The 8,620-nt window shown below is 41.7% G+C and overlaps 1 protein-coding gene across 2 annotated transcripts in view; it reads left to right on the top strand.

Moving 5' to 3' along the window:
* Positions 1-1,963: 1,963 nt before the first annotated feature.
* LOC110486263 (caveolae-associated protein 1) overlaps positions 1,964-8,620 on the top strand; it is a 29,324-nt gene continuing 22,667 nt past the window's right edge. The window contains exons 1-2 of one of the 2 annotated variants that reach the window (XM_021557716.3): positions 1,964-2,301; positions 2,385-2,950. In XM_021557716.3, coding sequence (XP_021413391.1) covers positions 2,444-2,950 — 507 coding nt within the window. In that variant the 5' untranslated portion in view covers positions 1,964-2,301; positions 2,385-2,443. The remainder of the gene's footprint in view (positions 2,302-2,384; positions 2,951-8,620) is intronic. The other variant, XM_021557717.3, reaches the window with a different exon arrangement.

The following is an 8,620-nucleotide window of genomic DNA, read 5'->3' as shown; positions in this document are numbered from 1 at the left end:
ATTGATACACCATCCAAAGTGTAATTAATAACTTTACCATGCTCAAAGGGATATTCAATGTCTGCTTTCTTTTACCCATCTACCAATATGTGCCTTCTTTGTAAAGCATTGGAAAATTTCCCTGGTCTTTGTGGTTGAATCTATGTTTGAAATTCACTGCTTGGCTGAGGGACCTTACAGATACTTGTACGTGTGGGGTTCAGAGAGGATGAGGTAGTCCTTCAGAAATCGTGTAAACCCTATTATTGCACACAGAGTGAGTCCATGCAACTTATTATGTCACTTGTTAAGCACATTTTAACTTATTTAGGCATGTCATAACAAAGGGGTTGAATACTTAAGACATTTCAGCATTTAATTTTTCATTCATTTGTAGACATTTCCAAAAACATCATCCTACATTATGCGGTATCGTGTGTAGTCCAGTGACAAAAACAAATCTAAATTTAATACATTTTACATTCAGGTTGTAACACAACATAATGTGGAAAAAGTCAAGGGGTGTGAATACTTTCTGAAGGCACTGTGTCTGACCATGAAGCAGAGGTTAGGGGCAAACAGAGCTATGTATTTATTCTAAATATATAGCTCTGGGGGGCAACTATACCAACACCTAGTAGTGTCTGTGATTGTGATGTGGCCCTCAATTGAATAAGTGCACTTACAAGACTAGATACTCACATATTTCCTTTTCTCTTTCAACAGCTTGTTGCTAGAGTGTGCAGATGGGCCTGTCCTGTGTGAGTAAGTTGGTCTCCGGTGTGCCCGTGCATGTGTGATTGCTGGCCTGCCTAAGTGTGACTGGTCAAAAAATGTACTACGGACCCTGTAATGAAGAAAATGTATATTTGGAAACAGGAATGGCCATGAATGTAGAGTTGAGTGACTGACTAGTATTCACCTGGCAAGAATGTGTTAGCTTACTGTCATTGGAATTGATTGCTGAAAAATGACATTGTACACAATGTGGAGGGCCCATGAAGACAATATGCCCTCTGCTGGCGATAAAAAAAAAAAAGCGTAAATCTCCATATATCTTCCTCTTTATGCAAGACATGTAGCATCCCAAAAAAGAGAGTCCACATGGCTTTACAAATAGATTTCTATAAGGATACGATATTCAGGTGAGGTCGGTTTGTCTACCACCGCCTACAGCAGAAACATAAATAACACTTGGACAAATGTAGCAGATAAAATCGAATCAAATCAAATTGTTTTAGTCACATGCGCCGAATACAACAGGTGTAGTAGACCTTACAGTGAAATGCTTACATACAAGTCTATAACCAACAATGCAGTTTTAAAAATGAATAAATTGGCAAAATGTATTTATATTGACAATTCTGTGAACTGTCTTGTGCAAATTTTAAATTGACACAATAGCTGTTAGCAAAGAGGTCTGCTAGAGATGACGTGCAGGAGCTTGCAGGGATTTGTAGTCTTGCATGATGTCCACTTTGATGCTAATTACCATTTTCAAGTCTGAGAGTAAATAGAATATATTGATACATTCACCTTGTCCGAGAGATTTAGAGGCTATCAAAACGTCACGCCAGGGTACGCCTACACAAAACACAGCTCTTATTTTTAAATGTTTCTAAAATTCCCCGTGGGAAAAGTGTATGGTGGAAAAACAATTGGAACCATTTCCCTGTTTGACCGCTAGGTTTTATGGGTATTATGACACCTCCACTGTCGGGCTCTATTCCCAGTCATAGAACATGTATAGCCAAAACTCTATTCTGACTAAACCATGTGGTATGATATTTGAAATGACAGATTTGATTAAATGAATTACGCAAGTGACTGGAGCTTTAAACTTTGCACTTAATCTGTGCCGGTTTGTGCCATTGTGTGCATGTTTGGCTCCTTCCCCTGCCTCCCCTCTGGAAGTCCCTACCATGGGGGCGGGGTCTGCCAGGCTCTGCCCAACCACTAGGGGTGGAGACAGGGGCTTGTGGTTGTTATACCCTCAGGCTGGGCAGGGGAAGGGGGTGGAGCCCCAGGAGCAGGGTGGCGGGTGGGGTGGGGTATAGTGGGGGCCGGGTGTAGGAAAGGAAAAGTTTGACTGGGTGGTATCACAGGGAGTCCCGTCATTTGAGGTAGGGCACACATGCCTCAGCAGTGAGAGGCTCCACTCCCGTTGGTTGGCCAGCATCCCAGGGTAGACGCAAAGACAGAGAGAGAGAGAGAGAGAGACTGAGAGGACTGAGAATAAGAGAAAAAGGAGGAAAAGAAAGACAGCAAGAAGACAAGTAGACTAGAAAGTGGGAAGAGGAAAAGCTCCAAAGAAGTGGAAGAGTAAGTGTCCCTTCATAGAAAGGAAAAGTATTTGGATTTGACTTTTGGTCAGGGTGGCCCCTTAAAGTTTGTTCTCCCGGTAGTCTATTTTTATCCTTAGTGAGCGTGAGAGCTGAGCGGTGTGTGTTTGGACTTGACAGCCATGGCGGATCCAGCAGGCTTGCAGCAGGAGCGAGTGGCTCTGACCGAGGTGTCTGACGACGAGGAGGTGTCCCTGGTAGCCGCAGCGGTCCAGCCCGCCACCGACAGCGATGAAGACGACATTTCAGAAGAAGTGGACCTGGTGCTGGCCACGGGCTCGGGCACCAAGAGTGAGGCGCAGATCAACGGGGTCATGGTGCTGACCCTGCTCGACAAGATCATCGGGGTGGTGGACCAGATCCAGCAGACCCAGAACGGGCTGGAGGCCAGACAGCAGGACATGGAGAAGTCTGTTTCTTGCATCCAGGGAGAGCTGGCCAAGCTGTCCAAGAGCCACACTGACACGGCCAACACCGTCAACAAGATGCTGGGCAAGGTGCGCAAGGTCAGCGTCAACGTGAAGACGGTCCGCACCAACCTGGAGAAGCAGGCGGGCCAGATCAAGAAGTTGGAGAGCAACGAGAACGAGCTGCTCAAGAGACGGCACTTCAAGGTTCTCATCTACCAGGTGAGAGTGGGAAACGGAGGGGTGTGTGGTCATACATGTTTACAAACAGGCTCTGAGGACAGGCTGAATACAGGTGTGCTATCTGTATTTGACCAGTTTGCTACAGCATGAAAGTAATCCTGCTGGAACAGGAAATGTGAAATAGTAAATGGATTAGAATTCATGGACATTTTTGGAGGGGTTGATACATTTTTAGTTAGGATAAATCAAGTCTGACATGTTTTAAGTGGAAATGACAAACTTTAGAAGCCTTTTTAAACCTTGAATACCATACAATTGTCATTTCCTGCTACGCAGGAAAATTCTCTGCGGCAACAGAGGGATAAAATGAAGGTAGCATATACATGTATGTAGTTTAGTAATGCTTATCCATGAAAGTTATTAGAAAGTGTTAGCAGTGTATCAGTGTTTGAGTGGATCAAAAGATGGATACACAGCCACTTGTGTATGGTAGATTGTAGCAGTGGATTGCGGTAGGCTGCTTCAGATGTGAGGTGGAGAAACCTTGTACAAGACCACTAGATTCCACCACAGGGTTGGGTGAATTCTCCATGATGCATGGGAAAATCATGAGCTGGTGCGAAATACACTCTGAACTTTATTATAGCGTTACAGCAACTGTTTTAACGTTCTCTCACCAGAGTGAGTGGCTCCTCACTCAAGGATGAGTTTACCCTAAACTGGTACTGCTCTAGCTGGTATACTTGGTCAAAGCTATTCGGCCTCAGGCTTTCCATGTCCAGTGAGTTATTTAGGACCAGGGAGGTATTTAGACCAGTGAGTTACTTAGACCAGGGAGGTATTTAGACCAGTGAGTTATTTAGACCAATGGGGTATTTAGACCAGTGATTTATTTAGACCAATGAGGTATTTAGACCAGTGAGGTATTTAGACCAGTGAGTTATTTAGACCTGTGAGTTACTTAGACCTGTGAGGTATTTAGACCTGTGAGTTATTTAGACCAGTGAGTTACTTAGACCAGTGAGTTACTTAGACCAGTGAGGTATTTAGACCAGTGAGTTACTTAGACCAATGAGGTATTTAGACCAGTGAGGTATTTAGACCAGTGAGTTATTTAGATCAGTGAGTTATTTAGACCAGTGAGGTATCTAGACCAGTGATTTATTTAGACCAATGAGGTATTTAGACCAGTGAGGTATTTAGACCAGTGAGTTATTTAGACCAGTGAGGTATTTAGACCAGTGAGGTATTTAGACCAGTGAGTTATTTAGACCAGTGAGTTATTTAGACCAGTGAGGTATTTAGACCAGTGAGGTATCTAGACCAGTGAGTTATTTAGACCAGTGAGTTACTTAGACCAGTGAGGTATTTAGACCAGTGAGGTATTTAGAACAGTGAGGTATTTAGACCAGTGAGATACTTAGACCAGTGTTTTTCAGCTTAGGACCTTGAGGACCCCTAACCGTACACATTTTTTGCTGTAGGCACGGACAAAAACACCTGATTCAACTCATTAGAGGGCTTGATGATTAGTTGACAAGTTGAATCAGGTGTGCTTGTCCGGAGGCAACAATACAAATGTGTAAGGGGGTACTCGAGGACTGGAGTGGAGAAACACTGATTTAGACTACAGGAGAGGAAGCTAATTCTTGAGAGCCGAATGCTGATGCGATGGTGTAATTTATCATTTGAGATGTGTGTGTAACGTATACTTTCTTGTAAAACATAATGTCAAAGATTTCAACATTGGAGTTACGTGCATGTATCCCAACTTAGGATTCAGCCCTTTCTGAAAAACTCTGAACACTGTCTATCAACAGGAAATCATATTGCACAGATTGGCTATCTATGTTAAGTGTGTTAGTTAGTAGTGAAACTCATCTTAGCCCCACTGGACACACACTGGTTGAATCAACATTGTTTCCACATCATTTCAATGAAATTACGTTGAACCAACGTGGAATACATGTTGAATTGACGTCTGCACGGTGCTGTAGTTTGCATGAAGAATGATACATGGAGTGAGTTCATTGACCTTTCCCGGACCATTTTTATTTTTTTTTATTTCACCTTTATTTAACCAGGTAGGCTAGTTGAGAACAAGTTCTCATTTGCAACTGCGACCTGGCCAAGATAAGGCATAGCAGTGTGAACAGACAACACAGAGTTACACATGGAGTAAACAATTAACAAGTCAATAACACAGTAGAAAAAAGGGGAGTCTATATATACAATGTGTGCAAAAGGCATGAGAAGGTAGGCAAATAATTACAATTATGCAGATTAACACTGGAGTGATAAATGATCAGATGGTTATGTACAGGTAGAGATTGGTGTGCAAAAGAGCAGAAAAATAAAAATAAATAAATAAAAACAGTATGGGGATGAGGTAGGTGAAAATGGGTGGGCTATTTACCAATAGACTATGTACAGCTGCAGCGATCGGTTAGCTGCTCGGATAGCAGATGTTTGAAGTTGGTGAGGGAGATAAAAGTCTCCAACTTCAGCGATTTTTGCAATTCGTTCGCATAGTGTCTTATGGTTGACAAATGCGGCTAATGCTATATAAAGCCAGACCTGTGGGCCGAAATCATAATATGACACCATAAACACAGTAGTACCGGTGGTCCACATGTGATTAAGCCAACGCCCGACCTATGACGACTGATTGTGACAGATAGTTGAAAGCCTCAACTCAGTGTAAGATGAAGACGTAATTTTAGTCCTGAAGCGGTGCCATGCTGTCTATTCATCATGGCCTAACTGGCTGGAAAACCCACAATAACGCTGTGTGAATATAGAACTGTGGAAAGAGTCAACTCTACTCTACTATAAGTAGTTGTAGCCTCCAACTATATGCTCTTCGCAAGGCTAACCAAGCTGCTATCAAAGCGTTTCTTTTAATTCCGTGTATTTTTGTACTCACTTTCTGCATTACCATTTATTTCCAGAGTTACAATTTATTTGTTTACAGTATGCGCTTGGGGGTATTTGTCTTCTCTTTACTTGAGCGTATACAGTGAGTGAAGATACAGTACATATATTGTTTCATGCTCAAATAATAACTTGCTTATGCCCTGGCATGTATTCCTACATTCCTCCCTTACATGTACAGTTGAAGTCGGAAGTTTACATACACTTAGGTTGGAATCATTAAAACTTGTTTTTCAACCACTCCACAAATTTCTTGTTAACAAACTATAGTTTTGGCAAGTCGGTTAGGACATCTACTTTGTGCATGACACAAGTCATTTTTCCAACAATTGTTTACAGACAGATTATTTAACTTACAATTCACTGTATCACAATTCCAGTGGGTCAGAAGTTTACATACACTAATTTGACTGTGCCTTTAAAAAGCTTGGAAAATTCCAGAAAATGATGTCATGGCTTTAGAAGCTTCTGATAGGCTAATTGACATAATTTCAGTCAATTGTAGGGGGACCTGTGGATATGTTTCAAGGCCTACCTTCAAACTCAGTGCCTCTTTGCTTGACATCATGGGAAAATCAAAAGAAATCAGCCAAGACCTCAGGAAAAAATAGTTGACCTCCACAAGTCTGGTTCATCCTTGGGTGAAGTTTCCAAACACCTGAAGGTACCACGTTCATCTGTACAAACAATAGTATGCAAGTATAAGCACCATGGGACCACGCAGCCACCATACAGCTCAGGTAGGAGACGTGTTCTGTCTCCTAGAGATGAACCTACTTTGGTGTGAAAAGTGCAAATCAATCCCAGAACAGCAAAGGACCTTGTGAAGATGCTGGAGAAAACAGGTACAAAAGTATCTATATCCACAGTAAAACAAGTCCTATATTGACATAACCTGAAAGGCCGCCCAGCAAGGAAGAAGGCACTGCTCCAAAACCGCCATTAAAAAAAGCCAGACTACAGTTTGCAACTGCACATGGGGACAAAGATCTTACTTTTTGGAGAAATGTCCTCTGGTCTTATGAAATATAAATAGAACTGTTTGGCCATAATGACCATTGTTATGTTTGGAGGAAAAAGGGGAGGCTTGCAAACTGAAGAACACCATCCCAACTGTGAAGCACTGGGGTGGCAGCATCATGATGTGGAGGTGCTTTGCTGCAGGAGGGACTGGTGCACTTCACAAAATCGATGGCAACATGAGGAAGGACAATTACGTGGATATATTGAAGCAACATCTCAAGACATCAGTTAGGAAGTTAAAAGCTTGGTTGCAAATGGGTCTTCCAAATGGACAATGACTCCAAGCATACTCCAAGTTGTAGCAAAATGGCTTAAGGACAACAAAGTCAAGGTATTGGAGTGGCCATCAAAGCCCTGACCTCAATCCTATAGAAAATTTGTGGGCAGAACTGAAAAAGCGTGTGCTTATTGTGGGAAGCTTGTGGAAGGCTACCCGAAACGTTTGACCCAAGTTAAACAATTTAAAGGTAATGCTACCAAATACTAATTGAGTGTGTGTAAACGTCTGACCCACTGGGAATGTGATGAAAGAAATACATGCTGAAAGAAATAATTATCTTGTAACGTTCGTCGTTAAGGGTAGGCGTGATTGAAGTTCATCATATTTTATTAAAAATGTGAACCAGCCCCCAAAAAAAACAATACAATGAACGAAACGCTTCATCGTGCAAAATACATGCAACCAAACAAAGACAAGAGCCAACAACTGAAGGTGGGGAAAAAGGGCTGCCTAAGTATGATCCCCAATCAGAGACAACGATAGACAGCTGCCTCTGATTGAGAACCATACTAGGCCAAAAAAGAAAAAGAGAACCATAGATATACAAAAACTAGAGTACCCACCCTAATCACACCCTGACCTAACCAAAATATAGAGAATAAACAGGTATCTCCAATGTCAGGGCGTTACATCTCTCTACTATTATTCTGACATTTCACATTCTTAAAATAAAGTGGTGATCCTACCTGACCTAAGCCCGGGATCTTTTACTAGGATTAAATGTCAGGAATTGTGAAAAATGTTTACATGTATTTGTCTAAGGTGTATGTAAACTTTCTACTTCAACTGGATGACTGTCTCTTTGTATTGCCTTCTCCATAGCAACAAGCGGGGGTACCTTTCCCCTGTGTCTCAATACAGAGTAGCCTAATTACATAGTACCAGGCTGTATACCTCCCAGTCACACCACTCCAGTGTACATACATAATGTCCTAGTCAAGCAGAGGGATTCCGTTATGATGAGTGAGGGAAAGGGAAGGGAGTCTGAACAGTCCCTCTCTCTGTGGCAGCCTGCTACTCCATGGGCTGGTGTTTTTTTAGCCTTGCGTGCTGCAATGTCTGTCTAATGGCTTGCAGCTGGCAGCCTCATGACAGGGCGAGACTTTTGGTAGTTTGCAACCTGGCTGGGGGCAAGTTCTGTGATGTCTTGTCTCCTATTCAGACCTGGGTACAAATACATGTGCCTTTGAGTATCTGGTATTTAAAATACTTTTTTTGTGTATTTGAGTATTTTCCGATACACCGCCCAAAACGAGTACTTTTATTTGAGTATTTTAATGGTTATTTGTAAAAAAAAATAATAATAATAATAATTTTAAAAAATGATTAAATAATTGTATTTCACAGTGTTTTCAAATATCTGTGTTAATTGCATGGGAGTGTTTTTCAGTGAGTGTTTTTCAGTATTTCAAATACTTTCCAAGTACATTTCCAAATGCATAAAAATATTTACATTTCTTGTCTTTTCAATT

The sequence above is a fragment of the Oncorhynchus mykiss genome, chromosome 13 (assembly GCF_057628025.1).
Source record: "Oncorhynchus mykiss isolate SJ-2025 chromosome 13, ASM5762802v1, whole genome shotgun sequence".
Lineage (NCBI taxonomy): Eukaryota > Metazoa > Chordata > Actinopteri > Salmoniformes > Salmonidae > Oncorhynchus > Oncorhynchus mykiss.
Note: the sequence above shows the minus strand (reverse complement) of the source record. Positions and strands in the feature narration are given on the sequence as shown.